General features: G+C 38.3%; 1 protein-coding gene across 1 annotated transcript in view; it reads left to right on the forward strand.

Moving 5' to 3' along the window:
- The window catches only part of Ammecr1 (AMMECR nuclear protein 1), a 133,355-nt gene extending 122,606 nt beyond the window's left edge, over positions 1 to 10,749 (forward strand). Inside the window, exons 4-6 of the mRNA XM_042690054.1 lie at positions 2,717 to 2,807; positions 4,137 to 4,233; positions 6,380 to 10,749. Coding sequence (XP_042545988.1) covers positions 2,717 to 2,807; positions 4,137 to 4,233; positions 6,380 to 6,494 — 303 coding nt within the window. The 3' untranslated portion in view covers positions 6,495 to 10,749. The remainder of the gene's footprint in view (positions 1 to 2,716; positions 2,808 to 4,136; positions 4,234 to 6,379) is intronic.
- Positions 10,750 to 19,907: the final 9,158 nt, after the last annotated feature.

The following is a 19,907-nucleotide window of genomic DNA, read 5'->3' on the forward strand; positions in this document are numbered from 1 at the left end:
TAGTTGATAACTGCTACTATACATTTGCCTCTTGGGAAGCTGCTGGACATCTAATCGGTCCAAGGGAGGATTCAGTTGCTATGCATGAGGTTGTATTTTGGAGTTGCAGCTGTGACATATGCCTCCCTGAAACAATATGGATTCTGTTTGGGTGCTCATTTAGTGCAGATGACTGAATTTGCAAAGCCAGTGATTTCCACAGTTGGCCCAGAATTGGACATTTTCTACGGCATATAGCAACCATTTTCTATTCTCCTGGTTTGATTGTACTATGTGATGGTTTTGTGGCAGTATTGGTAAAGAAAATTCTGTTTCACAACAGATGATAAAAATGATATGGTTTGATTCTGTTAAGAATCATATTCTTGTTCTGACTCTACTAGTTGGGGAAAAAATGAACCATGTTAGTTTTGGTTTTATAAAGCCCTAAATTGCTAAACTTACAGGGGCTTTCAGTTGTTGAGAATCGGGGGAACACAGAAAACAAAAGTTGAAAATGCACTCAATGGGAGAATTTTTATTTTTAAATCAAATTTGACGGAGGTGCCTTCTCATAATACAAAAGTAAAAGAAGCAATCTTATTTGTGATTAATTTTTGTTTTTGTTCAGCATGTCCTTTGATTTTGACCTAACTTCATATAAATAGCTTTATTGATACATAATTCACAGACCGTACAATTCATCTTAGCCTCTTTTAATTGGTAAATTACTAGGCTTTAAAATCTCTGACATTTTGTTGAAGAACATAGAATGTACTCCTATGAAGAAAGGATTTACATGTCTAAATTACATACCCCCGCCCATTTGCCTAAGTCATTTTTCCCAGTACCCATTGTTTGTCAGAGCTAGGATAGTTATTAGGGCTATCTAGATCAATAAGAATAAAAATCACTTGGGGAGTTGTTCTTTTTCCAAACTATACTTGAAACATTTTGCAATTCTAATAACCTCTGCAGCCCCTTCCCCACTCCCTACCACCCCAGTCCTGTTGATTTTGTCTGATATTCTCACCTCACTGATAGGGATACAATCTCCTTCTCGCAGCTTTTTGACTAGACATCTTAATAAATACTGAATTTCTTTCCAATTTTACCATGACAGATGTTTTTGATAAATGGAGTTGAAGATTCAAAATTCACTTCAGTGAATGATGGAGCATAAATTGCTTCTACTGTGGATTAAAAAAAACAAATTATAAAGAATCTGATATTGTCCAAGAAAATAATTTCAAAGTAACTGATCAGGAAGTTAGGAGACAGAAAGTATTACTAATTTGTCATTACCTCAGTGCTATGTCAGCCATTGGGGATGTCCTTTATTTTGCAAATGCCTTAGAGCTAAGCACTCAGACTTCTCAGCTCTCCACAGTGATTTCCCACAGTGTCTTGGAAATTTTGTTGTGTTAAGCTTTCTAAACGGTTGCTCTGGGCACATTTTTTAACAAAAGAAGATTCATAAGAATATTGATATTAAATATATAGAAGGCTAGCCATAGAGATATGCTTTAATACAAAACAAAGAACACTCAGAAGATCTGACAGGCTCTAATGGATAGATATGTGAAGGTCCAAGGAAACAATGAATTGGATTTCCCAGAGAACATTTTATTACAGAAAAATTTGGAAATTTTCAGGTAGACACAGCAAGAGGATATAAGTGACCCATTTTCCTGTTTTAGACTTTTACATCTATATACATAGAAAGGATAAGGTCTGTGATTTCACTCACCTGTTCTGAAAAGAATCCTCCATCCTGGGAAATAATGTTCACCTGCTCTTACATCTGCCTTCCAGGACCTTGGACAGCCTGATATTCCACTTGGGAACTGTTGAATTTAGACAACCACAGATTTAGGAAAATGGAATAGAGTGGTTGTACTTTGGAAATTGCATTTTATTACCATCTTGGCAAAGAAGTTAAGAATTTTAAATCTTTCTTTAGCCTTGTGTAAGAAATGAAGAAAAAGGACAGGTTTCTTTTGATTGTAAACTGAAAGAAAGGCATGCTGCTTTTAAAAACATTACCAATATATTGTTCACATTTCCTAAGACTACCTTTTTTATCATGGAAAATTTGTTTCATATTTCTCAAAGTAAACAGTGGTTTCTAGGTTAGGGTAATAGAAAGACTGTAAAAATGCCCTGTCTCAAATTGATTCATTCTCTTAAATTCAGTTGTACTGTTTGATGTCCAACTGGTGGTGTTCCTTTTTTTGTCAATCTTATCTGATACTTTTTACTTGCCAACGTACAAGTCAAAATTTGAATGGGGCTAGACACTTTGGGAGGGGTAGGCACAAGAAATTTTGGATGTAATTTGATGTGCTGAGTGGCCTGCTAAACAAGATGGTTGCTTACTTTCTCTTTGAAGTCAGTTCACTTTGTTTAGCTCCTTAATATCATGAATCATAATCTGGGAGTTGGAGCAGGATTCTTGGCACCAACTGTGGCACAGCCCCCTAAAGGATGTTTGAGTTTTCTAACTACAATAGCATAGCTGTACCCATTTGGGGCCCATACAAGTCAATATTTTGAGTCTCCATTGAACATCGTAGTGGCTCACCAACTCAAAGCCAAAGCTTTGGAAAGAGGAAACTGATATGCACTTCAAAAATCAAGGGGAAAGGAAGAACTGCATTCTCTTGAAAGTTAAATTATAACATTTTTCTGTTTCTATGAAGAAGATTGTACTAATAAAACTGCCCATTTCTTTCAGGTGGGTGTACATGGCATTAGAATAGAGTTCATCAATGAAAAAGGATCAAAACGCACCGCCACCTACCTACCAGAGGTTGCAAAGGAGCAAGGTCACTGTTGGACTTTATTTCATATGATCTGATGAAGAATTTAAACAAATTGACAAATTGAAATGTAATATTTGACCTTGCAGTTATGCCTGATAATTGATCAATGTCAAATTGCAAGAAATGACTCTTTTATCACTGCCACTGCAATGTCTTTCAAATCAGTGACTTATACTAATGCAGAATATGTCCACTGAAGTTTTGAACAAAGGCAAAGATATATAAAACTTGGGCCTTACTTAGTTGATGATTTGCTACTAATCTGAAATTCTATTTTTTCATATTCCATTATTCTACAAATTTTGTTATGGCATGAGCAAGCCTGGAGCTTGACAGACCGCCATGTAGCGTATTCCCATTGTCAGTATCTAATGTTTTATTCTTAGGTGGCTGCCACTACTCATTCCACTAATATTAAAACTGTAGGTTTCCCATTAGGACTGGGTCATTATGAGTAAGTGAAGTATTATTATTTTATATGCTTGGTAATTACTAATAAACAGACATTTTCCCATTACATAGATATAGCACAAATCTTGATGAACCAACACAAACTTCACTCTATAGTATTTTTGTCCTTTCTAGCTGCTACTAAATTCTTATATTAACTGAAAGGAATATCTTTTGTCTAATAGAGCTTTTCTTCTCATCAGAAAGCATTTAAGATTTGGTTTGCCTATGTTTGCTCATATAAATATGAGAAACATAATAGTAAAAGTTAACCTCATTAAACTCCCAAATAAGAAAGTTAGTTCTTATGACAGTTATAGATTTATTTGAGTTGCTCTAGAAAATGTCTTAATCCTGCAGTACTATTGAATTCATAAAGCATACATAAGTATGGTTACCATCCTTATCTGAACCAATAAAAATGCCCTTGAGCATTGCACACAAATTTAAATTGATTGATTCTGTAATTAATTAGGAAGATACCATTACAACTATAAATTACCATCTAGTAGCAAGCAAGTCCTAAATAAGACTGAGTTATTACAGTAACATCTCTTGAAGAGTATAGTGGTTATTGTTTGTTACAGACATAATTTATCAGTCACTGCCTATCTCTTAGACTCCTTGCCTTCAAATATGGTTGAGATCAGGAAACCAATGTTGTTAGATATTGTGGATAGCTATTATTGAAGATATGTGGTGATAGACTTGCTTCTGTATAGGATGAAATTTTAGCTGTTCTCTATGATTGTTTTTAGGCCCAAACGAGTTGATGGAATTTGGGGACAGTGATAGCTGACATCCACAAAGTCATTTTGTATTTAACCAAAGGTGCTTGTGATTTGTACTTAACTGCTATTTTATCTGATCAACTCTCCACAGGATGGGACCACATTCAGACTATAGACTCCTTACTGAGGAAAGGAGGATACAAAGCTCCAATTACTAATGAATTCAGGAAAACCATAAAACTGACCAGGTATAGAAGGCATTTTCTCACATAAAGCTAACCAATACATTTCCAAGTATATGTCTTACAACCCTTTTATATCTTTGGTCTCTCTAACTGTACTTACTTTCCTCTTATAAAATAGAGGAAATGAAGGCAGGGACATACTGAGGATTGATATAATGGGACTCTGCTTGGCAGAAAAGCCTGTATGATCTATGAGTCCATCCTTCCCATCTTTATCTCTGTGTGATTACTCTGGCTTTGTACCAACAAGCCCTCTGAGACTTTAGACTACCTTACTAGAGAAAGCACCAGAATTAGCTATTCTGCCAGCTTTTCACACTGCCTAGCAGAACCCCAGGATTCTGATAAGCAGTCTTTGAATTTGAATTTAACATTAGAATTTTGGCAGTGATTGAAGAGTACCATGAAAGCTTATTGAGAAACACAATTGAGCTAAACTTGAATACTAAATAAATTTCAGCATGGAATAATAGGGATTCTTACTTAAAAAGGAAAATATCAAACATTTTAGGAAAACAGGTTGCTGTTTCCATGTATTTCAATTCTAGAGAACTGTATTGAATGCCTCTAGTCTAAAAATGGACTATTCTCAGCTCTGAGCAGTTACAAATTTGAAAATGCCTCCATTTCTGCTCTCCCTAACTTTATAGTGGGGAGAATAGAAGGGCATGTACAAAAATAACTATTACTATAAGGCAGAGTATGATGGATGATATAAGATTGTAAAGCCAAGAAAGAGGAATTCCAGGAAGGAGTAGAGGAGTAACAGAAGGTTTCAAAGAGGAGGTGGATTGAGAGCTGTGCTTGCAGAGTGGGTAGAATATCTGAGGAAAAGGGATTTCCCTAAGATGTTGAATGAAGGCATGTAGGTGGCAAAGTACAAAGCAAGTCTTAAGCAATGTGAAATACTCCTACTTGGCTAGTGTTCAGTGCACATATAAAATACAGTATTCAAGGAAAATATGGTCCAGAAGGTGAGTTGGATCTGACAGTCCAAACTAGGCATTTGGTAGCAGCTGTAGATAAACCAAATAGGTTTGGAGAAGTGTATGATTGGAACTAGAAACAGAAACAATAGCTAAGAAACAACACTGTCATGGAAGTGTCTGTGGCAGCAATTCAAATGAGGTGCATTGAAGGGAATTCAGATGGGAAGAAAGGCTGGGGCAGATATTATAGAAGAAGTGGCAGGATTTGGTTATCATTTAGAAATTAGGAAGTCAAGGTTTTCATCTAGATAAAAGAGACTGTTGAAGGGACGTAGTGATGACAGGAGGAGACTTAGACTTAAGTTTCAGTTCTGGATTTAAAGTACTCCTAGGAATGTCTAGTAGTAGGTCACTGAAAATGGGGAGGCGCAAAGCTTATGACTAAGAGATAATACCTTTGGTACATCTTCAGAGATCATAGCTGAAGCTATAAGGATCAGATCTCTGAGAGGGACAAAATATAAAGTCAACCATGTAAAGATGCAAACTAGGAAAATCCTATAAAGCAGAGCTAAGAGGAGCAAAGAGATGAAAGAGGCAGGAGCAGATCTGAGATGGCTAAGAAGCCATCTGACAGGCATGAAAGAACTAGAGAGCTTCAAAAACAGAGTAGTAAGCACTATCATCGTAGAAAGGTCAGATACAATCAAGCTGCCTTCCGATAGCTGTCTATGGAAGAGTAGTAGCAGAAGCACTTGGCCAGAAAGTAGTTTGAGAAGTGCATTGAAGGTAGAAGCTACCTTCAATGAAAAGAAAGCTAGACTTAGGGCAAAGAAAGAGTTCTGGATCTAGCATTAAGAACAGTCGTAGTTAATAGTAAAACCCAAGTTTATGTGTGGAAAGGAAGGAATGATAAATGGGGGAAAGATGAAAGATCTGTGAAGCAAATACTCAAGTGAATGAGATGCAGATTGGGTGTTTTGTTCCTTCCTGTAAGCAAACTAGGACTAAAGGGGTATTCAATTTTGCAGAATATTCAAACAAGGAGTAGGAAGAATCCTAGATTCAGAGTTTGGATTTCTGTGTTGTGATCTCAGCTTTGGTACTTACTGGTGGTATGACCATGGGAAGTCACTGATTCTTTCTACACCTCTTGTTTTCTGATTAGGTATATCACCTACTTCTTGATGTTAACTTTCTCTTCCCTGATTTTCTTTTAGGTACCGTAGTGAAAAGATGACCTTGAGTTATGCTGAATACCTTGCTCATCGCCAGCATCATCACTTCCAAAATGGCATTGGGCATCCCCTTCCTCCATACAACCATTATTCCTGACACTGAGCCGCACAACCAGTCATTGGGCCTCTCTGCAGACCTCTTCCCAGGAGACCCTCCACCTTCTTGGTCTAGCTATCTCTTTTACTGTACCATTTTATGATGATAGTTTCCGTTGCCATGGTGAAACTTCGACATTGTCATTTAAGATCATCATGGTAACGGGTAGGAAAGTGACATTTGTTAAGAAGATCTTGTTTTCTTATTTTTAAGCATTGATTTTTTTTTGCAGCATCATGTATAACTTTTGGGATTTTTCTTTTCTTACAATATTAGATAGAATTTTGCTTTGCTATCTCAAACAGGTTTGTCTTTATTGCCTTTCATCCTTTACTTTTTCTTCCTTCCTTCCCACCTTCTTTTTTGACTGTGGATGGAAGAAAGTGTGCAGTTTTTAAGGATCTTGTTTAGATTTGTCTAGTAAGTTTTCCTCAGTAAGAGAGTTATGTTTTGGTAGATGGGTTTGGGAGTAATTCATATCAAATTCAGGTCTTTGTATATTACTCTTGAATTTGCCTAAAATTCCCTTTGCTATGACAGCTTCATATTTAGGTCATCATTCCTTAAAAATTTATTTTTCCTGTGGTTAATATATATGAATGTTAGTAACAAACATTTAAAGATACATGATAGGGCTTGTCACAGAGAAAAAGAACCATTTATGCCTACTATGCTGGTTGTCATGAAAGACTGCCTCACCCCATTATAGAATCAGTTCATAAACTAAATCACTGTTTTAAGAAAGTACCTTTCAAATATGCTACAGAAATCATTTTGAAAAGCAGCAAATATTAGGAAGAAAACAGATGCAGAACTTAGTGCCTTTGAGAAGACTATAAAATTAAGAGGGGTTCAAAAAGGCAATGTAGAGAAATATTCTTGTAAAATTTATTGTTTCTATATGGGAAACAAGAGATTAGACAAATTCCTTACTCTTAATGTATTTTTTTAGCTGAAAAAGTTATTTTGAGCAAATAACCAAAAGACATTTGTCTATTTTCTATTAAGTTAAATTTGTTAGGTTAAGGTTTCAGGAAGTCACAATTGGCCAGAGATAGTTTTCACTACCATCTAAAGATATGGTAAAGATAATCTAGTGAAACAAAAGTTCATACAACCATGACTTCAAATATGTTTGCTTGCCGTGGAGACAATACCAGAGTTTCAGAGAGCCTATAAAATAGTTTGAATCTCTTTCTGCACTACATACTTTTGATAGAAACACATTTGCTTTGTTGATAAGATGTTCTGTCATACCTGTAAAGATGTGGTTGGCATTCAATTATGCTAAAGGTTAGAGCCTAGCTCATATGTGGGGCAAGTCTTCCCATGATGAGCACAAGGAAAAATTAGTGATGTCAACAGAAGGTCTATATGTATATCCCCAGGGGAAAAAAAAACATAAATAATTTTGGCAAAAGATGGCCTTGACTTTATGGTAATATATATAGAGATAGAGATAGATAGATATATATTTGGGGAAAATATATAATTTTCAAACAGGAAATTGGTGTATCAAGTGATAAAAGTATGCTGCAGAATATATATTCTAAAACTGTAGAAATGTCTCTGAATATTGAAATGATGTAGCTTATACATATAGTTGCTGTGACAAGTGACAGACTGCTAATTCAGAATTCAGAACCCTTTTTCTAGTTCATGAGCTAGTTGGCTGACTCCCTTCTGCTTGCCACTGGGGCAAAGCACACTACTTTAGTGTTTGATGAGAATTCTTAGAAGTTTGATGGTGTTCTTTCATCCACAGCATCCATTATTTAAACAACCATTTTCAGTTGAGATGCCTTAAGAAGCCAATTGCTAGATAGCCTGAAATGCAATCTAGGTAGCCAGTTCCACTGAAAAGAGATGAGTCAGGAAAATGAAATCCTTAGACTTTAAAAGAAATGAATTCAAAATGCAGTCGTTTCTACTTGGGAGCATTTTGGAATAGATTAGTCTTTCAGTATAAAAATAGGAGGCTACCTGATAGGAACTATTTTGCCCTTATAGGGAAACTGAGCACAAGCTGAATGATACTGTTTGCTGCAAAAAAGGTAAATGAAACAAACTAAAGAGAGACAAAATAGACCTAGACCAATATTATTGTGAAATCCATCTTAACTATCATCTCATCAGTTCAGCAGGCTCCTCATCCTGGGTGAGCTTATGGTTAGAAGTTTGTTTGTTTTTTAAAGAAAAGATCTATCACACACATATGTGTGTATGTGTACACATTACTTACATACACCTACACACATATGTGTGTATTTATGTATTTAACGGTGCTAATCAATCTTGAGCAGGTCACGTGACTGGTCATGCGGACTCTAAAATCATATCAGATTTTTTAAAATTCTTGATATATGCAGATGTTATACAGATTTTCATACCAGTGTAATAATGTTATACTGAAGATATAACCATCCTGCAGGCTTCAAAGGACGAGGTCAGCAATATTTCCCACCATGGCTTGGGGGAAAAAGGATAGTTTTGTCTCCTTTTGTATTAAAGTTGATGCACAATGCATTTTTTGTGTCTAAGTAGCTGTTGACTAAAAGACTTTGTAGTGTAAAGGGTGTTATACAAACTGTAATGGTGTGCTTTAAACAAATGCTAGACCTTTTCACCTTTCACCTTTGTTGTATATTACAAAGCTGTTAAATATGTGGTTTGACTTAACTTTGAACATGTGGAACTACGTAGCATGTGTCTTTAACTTGGACAAACATTCTAATTGCACAGGTTATGTTCTAGCCAGTTGTGGTTTATTCGTTGAGAAACACAAATGTGAATTGCACTCTTACTCACCGGAATATCGTATAAGTTCAGTGATCTTTAAATGCTCAGAAGTAATACTTGAACTTCATATTGAGTAGCACAAAGTTTACATAGCCCCTTGTAAATGTTAACTAGTTACACTTTTCTGTTTTCCAATGTAACTGGGTATTTTTTCCTCTTGGAAAATAGTATGTGTGTTTTGGTATGTAGCAAAAGGCTTCCATTTCTGGAAAGGTTTTTTTGTTCTTAAAGTCAGCCAGGTACCAGATTCTAAAGGAATAATTGTCCCCTCTCCCCCACCCTTCAAGTGGCCTTCTGATTGCGCTGAGAACATGCTACTGCCCTCTCTAGTCTCCCCTACCTTAAGAGGACAGTAAAATTGATGGGGGAAGTACAAAGCTTGCTCTCTTCCCTCACTCTACTTAAAACATTTGTGAAGTTTTCAGTCCAGTGCATACAGTCCCGATGCCCAGCACACCGGAAGTTTGTATACCGGCCTCTTGTCTTCAAATGTGCAAGAAATTTGAAACTGTCATCTGGAATAGATTCCATCTCTTATGTGTGTTAGATCAAACCAAAGAAGCCCCCAGCCATGCCCAAATGCTGCTCCAAAAGCCTGCCTTCCAGTCCTTACAAAAAACCTTGCAGGATTATGTGTGTTCACTTTTTTATTTTTGTACAGTTTCTAAGTGATTTTTGCTAGTGATGTTAAATTGAATTAAGTTTATTTGAGGGGTGTGAATGCCTCCTCCATTTAAATAAACTGGTGACTTTCCTTTTATTTTTTAAAAGTGGAAACCCATTGTGTGCCTCTCGATTTAAGGGTTTCTGATTACATTATTCTTAAGACCAGCATTGATTCTTTATATACAAAGATATGTTTTCCTTGTTTTTTATTACTGTTTCAGAAAAAAAAAACTTTTATTTTGCTCTGGACCCAGTAAACTACGCTGGTATATAGATGATGCACTGAGAAAATAAAACTTTTGTAACCACCTCTAACTGCTTTTGTATATCAAAGTTGATTACTTTTGAAATATTTGGATCTAGTTTCTAAGTTATTTTAGTGTTTTATATGTTCCCCAAAATTATGTTGAATAGGTCACCAGCATATTGAGTTATTGGTGAGATTGTACTGAGCAAAAAGCTACCTGGAGTAGCTCCTATTTTCCTTCTTTCTTAGTAACCTGTCTTTTGATTACAGTAAGACATCACAGATTACCCAAAATCCCCTTCACATATAACTAGGTCCTCCTTCCTTCCACATTTAATTGCTTAATAGTTTGAAGAAACTATTGGAAATGGGCATTTTATATGACATGTATGGCTTTAAAATATTAAAAAAAATGTGCAAAAAGAAAAAAAATATAAGGTTTATGTGGGTCTGTAAGGTATGGCTGTGGAAAGATATTGTAGTAGTTTTGACACTATTGTTATTACCTTTAAAATCATTTACCCAATAAAATGTTAAAATCAAGTTATCACATCTTGTTCGTTGGTTGGTTTATTTTGGTCAGTTGTGAGGCTTGAACTTAGGACCTGGGCACTGTCCTTGAGCTTTTTTGCTCAAGGCTAGCTCTCTACTACTTTGAGCCACAGCACAACTTCTGGTTTTCTGGTGGTTAATTGGAGATAAGAGTCTCACTGACTTTCCTGCCCAGGTTGGTTTCAAACCATTGTCCTCAGATATCAGCCTCCTGAGTAGCTAGGATTATAGGTGTGAGCCATTGGTGCCCAGCTTCTTGTTTATTTAACTTTTTTTGTCGGTTTTGGGGCTTGAACTCTGGGCTTGGGCACTGTCCCTCAGCTCTTCAGCTCCAGGCTAGCTCGTTACCACTTGAGCCACAGCACCACTTCCAGTCTTCTGAATGGTTTATTGGAGATAAGAGTCTCACAGACTTTTCCTGCCTGGGCTGGCTTTGAACCATGTTCCTCAGATCTCAGCCTCCTAAGTATCTAGGATTACAGGCATGAGCCACTGGCGCCTGGCTATTTATTTAACTATTCTAATAGTAGAATGTTGATCTCATCAGTACTTGTTACTAAAAGGTTAACAGGAAGGCTGGGAAGTTGGCTCAGTCGTAGAGTGCTTGCCTCACATCCATAAGGCCCTGGGTTTGATTCCTCAGCACCACATAAGCTGAAAAAAGCTGGAAGTGGCACTGTGGCTCAAGTGGTAGGGTGCTAGCCTTGAGCTGAAGAGCTGAGGGACAGCGCCCAGGCCCAGAGTTCAGGCCCCACGACCGACAAAAAAAAAAAAAAAAAAAAGGTTAACATGAGAAGATTCTGAAATAGTATAGCTAGGACCTGATGGATTTCCTTCCAAATAGCTTTTGAGGAAAGGTTACCTGGCTGCAACTGCTCCCTACAATATTATTGGCACATGTCATACTTGTACCTAGCCCTGGGTCCTGGACTCAGTGATGTTGATTAACATTGATTTGGCCGATCTAACCTGGGCAGGCATCTGAGGCAAGCATAACATGGGTTCCAATGGTAATTTAGCCACACATCTATGCCTGCTTTTGCTGTTGTCCAAATCAGTCATCCCCTGTTAGGTGTTTCCCCATGGTGAGCTACTACTGGACAAGTGGTTTGCTGTCCACCAGAGTACCTGATGATGTTGAAACCCTTTCTTTTGCCATCAAGGAAGCCTGTCTCTTCTCTGACTGTAAGAAAGAAAATCCAAATAGGCCAATGTGTAACTACCCAAAGGAAATATACTCTCCTTCACCACCTATACCACATACTTCAACTGAGTGTCACCTATTTTTACCAATTCTAGATTAGTACCCCCCCTCCCCATTTATCTGATGCTTCTAACTTCAGGGAAACACCTGAGTGGGAGGTAAAGCAACTGGTGCTACTGACTTTCAAGAACCAGGTAAAATCAGCAACAAGAAAAAAAGCTGCTACTATCTGTTCTTTCTGCAGAAAAGCTATGAAAGACACAGTTGAAACACTTTTGGGCACTTTCTAAATCATTTGTTGTGTGCTTTTAAAATCATGCACACTTCTGGATTCATTGCTAGTTGAATATGGACAGGATACTTTCTCTGTTCCATAGCCCCAAAGCCCTGGTACCATATGAATTTTATGACATGTGCTTTTGTCAATTATGGTCACTAAAAAAAAAGTCATCTTGCATCCTAGAGGACTGTTGTGGTTGGGGCTAGTACTCCACTAAAGTGGCCATCTGCTCAGGGTTTACTTATTTTTATCATTGGTGGTTAATGGGACATAAGATCTTTTAATCATTTAGACAATATTAATAGGCTTAGGTGGAATGACAAGCCCACAGCATGCTTTTTTATATCATTAGTGGAGAACTCAATGGTCTGGATACAGTTGAACTTCTCTAATCACACTCCACCTACCTAAATTCTTCCTAATTCCAGCATTTGCTCTTCAGATTTCATGCCCCACTGGCCATGTTTTGAATAGCTCCACTGCTTCAGAGGGCCAGCATGGTTGTGTGGGAGGAGGCAGTTTCTCTCTATAGATGGACATTGGGTCATCAACATGAGCTAGAGAATGTGCTTGGAGTCACCAGCCAGCCAAGCTGGTGAATGACTAGCTGCCTTCCCACTTTCTGTAGCTCCTGACTGTAAGAACTGAAACCAGTGTGGGTTTGGGTTGGTTAAACTGATAGCTGCCCATCTGGCAAGGCTTTTCATTGCCAAGAGGGAAAGCTAAATGAGAATGAATGCAGCTCAGGCAAAGCCCTTGTTAAACTGATTTCAGCTGCTTCATTAAAAGGACATCTTGCATACTGACAGCACTGTGGCATAATCTCATGTTCCAGACATGAAGCTTGATAGAAGTGCTTCTGAGAAGCTAGTCTACTTCCTCAATCCATCTTTAGGACCTTCTTTAAAAGTGACTAGGGCTGAAGGTAGTAGAGCATTTGTTTAACATGTGAGGCTCTGGGTTCATTTCCTGCCACCAAACCCCAAAAATGACAGTGTCTCATTCTCATTCCTTGTCTATTTAGGTTACATTCCAAGCCTCCCTATGGATGCCCCAAACCCAGCTAGTCCCAAACCCTACATATACACTGGGTTTCCCTCTATATGTACCTATGATGTAATTTTGGGGGTTGGTAATGGGGTGTGAGTTGAGACACTTGTACTTGCTACCAAGACACTGTTCTACTTTGAGCAACACTTCCAGTCCTTTTTTTCCCTTGAGGTTACTTTTTAGGTAGGGTCTTGAATTTTTGAACAGGGCTGACCTCAAATAAAGATCCTCCTACTTACTGCCTCATGCTCATGTAGCTAGGATGACAGGCCCATCCCTGGCTTGTTTTATTGTGACTGGATCTCACTAACTGTTCTCCAGTCTGAGCTCGAGCTGTGATCATCCCATCTCTGCCTCCTGAGCAGCTGGAATTATAGGCATGAGCCATAGTGTCCAGCCCTATGATATAATTTATAAATTAGGCACAATAAGAAACTAAAGGCAATAATTAATGATAAAGCAATAAATATAAACTAATAAAAATGCTAGTGTCACTACTTTTGCAATTTGCGACCATTATTAAGTACAATACAAGTTACTTGAACACAAGCATTTTGATATTGGAACTGTCAATCTGATAGCTAAGACAGCTACCAAGTGACTCATATAAAGTGTGGATACGTCAAACAAAAGCAGTGATTCTCATCCTAAGAAGGACGGAGTGGCAATAGTCTGAGATTTCATCATACTACTCAAAACAATTTGCAATTGCTAGAATTTTCCATTTAATAGTTTTGGACTGTGGTTTACTGCAGGTAATTGAAACCACAGGGAAAAAATCTATAGTGATAGAAACAAACAAAAAAAAGCTATAGTGTTAAGAGTCTTATGTACCTCAAAAAGTTTTTTGAATGGCCAGGCATCAGTGATTCAGGCCTGTACTCCTAGCTACCCAGGAGGCTGAGATCTGAGAGTCAAGGTTCTAAACCAGCCCAAGGAGACAAATATTGAAGACTCATCTCCAATTAGTCAACAAAAAGCTGGAACTGGAGATATGGCTCAAGTGGTAGAGTGCCAGCAGTGAATGGAAATGTTGAGCAAAAGTCCAAGTTCCTGAGTTCAAGCCTCAGTACTAGTACATGCACATTTGTGTGTGCATGCACACACACGTGTGTTTAAATATACATTGTGTTTAAAACACAATGTGTTTAAATGAACCCATACAGACTGGTGGCAGTCCTGTACTTTATCTAAATAATAAATAATGATGATTACTTAGTTCAACAGGGTGAAATGTAATGTGCTCTCTATGTTTGCAGGCTGCAGCTGGGTAGTGAATGCACTGAATCCCCTTGTGGCATACTTGACTTTGCTCCATTTCTAACAGGACACGTCCAGGTTCCAAAATGAAGGTAATTTGTTTGCCCAGAAGTCTCCTTTTATGATGGAAGAAGGAGTTCTCTTGGTTTTAAATCAAAGTCGGAGCTGGCACCTCATTATATTAAAAATATTAAATCAAAAGCAGTACTTCATTGCTATAAAGTACCAAATGCATACCAGCTGCATATAACCATTAAGAACACACAGCTGTTTTAATGATGACTATAAAGAAATTTTAATTGAATCAGGCATGGTGTCTCACACTGTAATCCTAGCTACTTGGGAGGCACAGTAGGAGGATTATGGTTTGAGGCCAGCCTAGCAAAAAGTTAAGGAGACATACCCCTCATTTGAATAAAAAAAGCCAGAGATGATGACACTTACCTATACTCCTAGCTAAGTGAAGTGTAGGTAGGAGGATCACAGTCTGAGGCTAGCCCTGAACAAAAATAGGAAACCCTGTCTGAGAAATAACTAAAAGCAGAATGTGCCTCAAATACTAGTGTCTGCCTAGCAAAGCCCTGAGTTCAAACCCCGACACCAATAAAAAAGAATGTAATGGAATGTTGGATGGCAGTTTCAGATCTAGTCTAAAACTTAGTTTATTTCTGAATTTTGACTTGGCTGGGCAACAGCAAAGTCTTAATTTCCCCAGAGGAAAGGGGAGATGTTACTCATTCTATTTTATGACAATGGGTACTCTAGATCTAGATTGTAAAAAGTCAGTGAAGTCACAATCTTCTGAACCAAATACTCAAGGCTTACAAAAAAGTTCAGCAGGAGAAAGCTTCCTTCCCACGGGCTGAAGCTCCTGCTAACCCACTGCGGGTCTTTGGTTGCCATTCTGGATGTAACACATTGTTTTTTAGGTTTCTTCTCTGGCTTTTAAAATAGTATCTATTTAAACACAAACACACATGTGGGTTTTAGATTCCATCTTTATGAAACTTGGAACATTTCTAATAGAACCCCAGGATCTCACAGGATAATGTGTAAACCATTGCCAGAGCCCCCAGCGTCACAAGTTATTTTGAGGGCCTTTGGGAAGGAGTTATTTGATGAAACGACAGCCTTTTTTTTTTTGGCCTTTTCCTCCCAAATGTCAGACTCAATGTGATCCATCAATATTTATTGAGTGCCTGTGCCCCTAGAGGCATAGCAGCGTGCTTGGTTTCAGAATGAAGGTCATATAATTTTGTAAGACAAATTAACAACCCAGTCTAGATTAAGATTTGGGAGGGGGCATAGAAGTTTAGTCTCAGAAAAAAGTCCTTGGACCTAGGCTTCAGGCAACAGTGGCTTGTGTTTATAGAATCTCACTAAATAGCTTTTACCTCAGAGTGACATTAGAGCATAGTTCTAACTGCCTCTGTTGGGGAATTGCTTTTTTTTGGGGGGGGGGGGTCGGTCATGGGGCTTGAAACTCTGAGCCTGGGCGCTGTCCCTGAGCTCTTCAGCTCAAGGTGAGCACTCTACCAGTTAAGCCACAGTACCACTTCCAATCTTCTGGTGGTTTACTGGAGATAACAGTCTCACGGACTTTCCTGGCCAGGCTAGGGTTGAACCACAATCCTCAGATCTCAGCCTCCTGAGTAGCTAGGATTATGGGCATGAGCCACGGGTGCCGGATGGGAATAGCTTTTTTGGGGGGGAGGGGAGTCTTCAACATGTCAGCCTCATACACAGCCCCACACTGAGCAAAATTATGATTCTATTGAGTAAGGAACGGATTCATTTTCTTCCCGTAACTTGGCTGTTTTGATCCTAAGCAGGAATGCAAGGCAACTGGTAAGTACATGGTCTCTAGCAAATTGGCTTCTGAACTTGGAGAATGGCATCTGGTGGTTCCTATAAAGCTAAGAGGTACCAGACCCTTCCAGTGACCAGGATAGAGAAGGGGCACAGACAGAGACTACCATTTGCTCTTAGAGACTGCCTGAAAGGGAAGCTTGCAGTAAGTTATTGGTGGTGACACAGTTTTCTTAGGAGGAGAGAATGCTGAGCAAGCCTCAAAGACAGAAAGGGAGAACAGTCACTTTTCGAATCACAGGCTACGTAGGAAGGGCAAGAAGGCAGTATTAAGTTGGAATACTGTAAAAGAGGAAGCAATCCTGGCACATAATTAAATGTTTAAATCACATTTGAACTGACAGAATGTTGCTAAGCGTTACAGCCATTGCCTGAACATCGGTGGATTTGAAGCTAGGAATCATACTAGTGTATATTTCCATGTAAGTGGTATTTGGGAATGATCTAAGTATACACAGTATACACAGTGGATTTGTGCATTACTGCATAGAAGATACGGGCTGGCCAGGCAGCTGGATGGAGCAATCATGTTTTTTCTCCACTCCCACATATCCTGGTAGCATAAAAAGGGTAATAACTTAAGACTGGAAAGAGTGGGAAACCTCATCTTTTTTGAAGTCGGTGCTGGTTTTTATTAATACAAACATTTCCCTAGACTTTCTGTACTTCAAATATCCAAATGTATTCAGAAGGAATCATGACTGAGGTTGTTTCCACCACACTTCTGTAGAATTCGGCAGTGGCTTCTTCCTCAGAACTGTGGTCAGAGACAAAGGTGAGTAGCCTTAGTGGTCTGTGTGTACTAAGGCAGATTTGATTCTTGTTGGGTTTGTCTAGTGTATCTACAGATCCATGGTACTAATGAATGTTGGGTCTTTTGAAAGTGAAACACAGGGCTGGTATGCTTGTTGTTTTTGCTTTTGTTTGGGTTGGTTTTGAAATAGGGTTTCACTGTGTAGCTCAGGTTGGCCTAAAACTCAAGATCTTTTAGCCCCAGCCGTTTGGGTGTTATTATAGCCATGGCTATAATCAGCCAGTTGGTCAAATATAGGATAGGATTGCTTATATAGATAGGTAGATAAGTCTAGGTGGCCCCTTCACCCCCATTTGGTTCTGCTCTACTCCAACATAATGAAGGTCAAATAGCCATTGTTAATAACCTGTTTTTTCCAAGGTTATACGGCAGGTCTAGTGAGAAGGATGAACAGTGCACTTGAATGTGAAAACAAAACTTTATTTCCAATCCCCTTTTTGCAGACATTTTCTTTTATTGAGGTGAAATTCATATGATATACAATTGATCACTTCGGAGTGTACAATTCCAGAGGTATTTAGTGCATTTGCCGTGCTATAAAACCACCAGCTCTTGTTTCAAAACATACTCATCACTTCACAAATACACACCATACCCAAAAAGATGCCATGCCCCATACTCCAAGCCCAACCCCTAAATCACCTTAAGTCTTCTGTCTCTGGGTTTGCCTGTTCTGGACAGATATTAATGGAGTTATAGAATATATAACCTGGGCTGGGAAGGTGGCTCAGTGGTAGAGCGCTTGCCTTGCATGCTCAAGGCCCTGGGTTCGATTCCTCAGCACCACATAAGCAAAAAGAAAAAAGCCGGAAGTGGTGCTGTGGCTCAAGTGGTAGAGTGCTAGCCTTGAGCTGAAGAGCTGAGGGACAACGCCCAGGCCCAGAGTTCAGGCCCCATGACCGGACCCAAAAATAAATAAAATAAAATAAAATAAATAGTATATGACCTTTTGTATAAAACTTCATTGTACAATGTTTTCAAGGTTACAGCATGTTTTAGGACTATGCACCTGTTTTTATTTTTGCCAGTCCTGGACTTGAACTCAGGGACAAAGTGGTGTCCCTGAGCTCTTTTGCTCAAGGCTAGTGCTCTGCCACTTGAGCCACAGATCCACTTCTGGCTTTTTAGTGGTTAATTGGAGATAAGAGTCTCATGGATTTGCAGGTGTGCATGTCAGTCCTGCAGCTTGAATTCAGGGCCCGGGTGCTGCCCCTGAGCTTTTTCTGCTCAAGGCTAGCACTCTACCAATTGAGCCATAGCTCTACTTCCAGATTTTCTGGTCCTTAGAGACAAGTGTCTTACTGAGTTTCTTCCCTGGGCTGGCTTCAAACTATGATCCTGAGACCTCAGCCTCCCGAGAAGCTAGGATTTCAGGCACAAGCCACCTGTGTCTGGCTCATTATATTTCACAATGTATTTACCCATTCTAAGGACATCTGGTATTTCTACTTTTTGGCTCTTAGCAACAATTTCACTATAAAGAGTCCTGTATAAATTCTGTGTGGACAAAAGCCTTCATTTCTTGTAGGATTACTAAGTCATATAGTTCGGCTGTGTTTTAACATTTGAAAAATCACTAAACTGTTTTCCAAAGTGGTTACACAATTTTATACTCCTTCCAGCAATGTACACAGGATCTTTGTTCTCATCTTCTCCATGATTTCCTTTTCTCACATTAAATCCACCTCAGTAGCTATGATCTTATATCATATCAATATGTGTCACTGTTATGGTCTGGATAAGTACCTGCCAAAGTGTCTGCTAAAGGCTTAGTCTCCAGTTCATGGCACTGTTGGGAAGAATGGAACCTTTAAGGGGTGACCATAATGAAGCAAAGTCCAGTTACTAGGGAGCATGCCCTTAAAGGATTTATGAAACCAAGGCTTCTTTCCTGTCTTTGTTTTCCAGATGTCATGAGGTAAGCAGCTTCCCTACCCACTCACTCCCACTATGATGTGCTGCCTCACTACAGGCCCTAAACTATCTGAAAATAAAACTTCCAAACTGTGAGCCAAAATAAACACTTCCTTCTAGAAGTTTAAGATCTTGAGTATTTGTTACATTAACAGAAAGTGAATATACTCATTGTGGATTTAATTAGCATTTCTTTAATGACTAAGAATGTTAAACACTAATTCATGTGTTTATTGGCTGATTATGTATCTTACTTGGAGCAATAGCTACTCAAATTCCTTGTCCCATTTTTAACTGGATTACCTTTTTGCTGTTGTGTTTTAAGTCTTCTTCATATAGTAAGAATATTAAGTCATTATAAGAAATGTGACTTAATAAATTAAGATTGAGATAAGATACTGATTTGATCTCTGTTATAAGTTTCCTTAGAATTTCTATTTCTTCTTGGGTCAGTTTTAATAATTTTTGTTTTGAGGAATCTGTTCAATTTCATCACAATTATCAAATTTATTGAACTACAATTGTTTATGTTACCTTTTTTATTTTGTAAGGTTTTTTTAAAATAATATCCCGGCTTTCACATCTGATTTTGTTTTTTTTTAATTAATTTAGCTGAAGATCAAAGAAAAAACTATTTGTTTCACTGATTCTGTTTTTTCTATTATCTTTTACATTTGCCTCTGTTCTAATCTGCATTTCTTCCTTTTGGCTTAGTTTGTGTTTCTTTTTTCTCATCCCTTAAGTTTCATGCTTCAAGG

Source organism: Dipodomys spectabilis, unplaced genomic scaffold (assembly GCF_019054845.1).
Source record: "Dipodomys spectabilis isolate Male_0828 unplaced genomic scaffold, ASM1905484v1 ptg000132l, whole genome shotgun sequence".
Lineage (NCBI taxonomy): Eukaryota > Metazoa > Chordata > Mammalia > Rodentia > Heteromyidae > Dipodomys > Dipodomys spectabilis.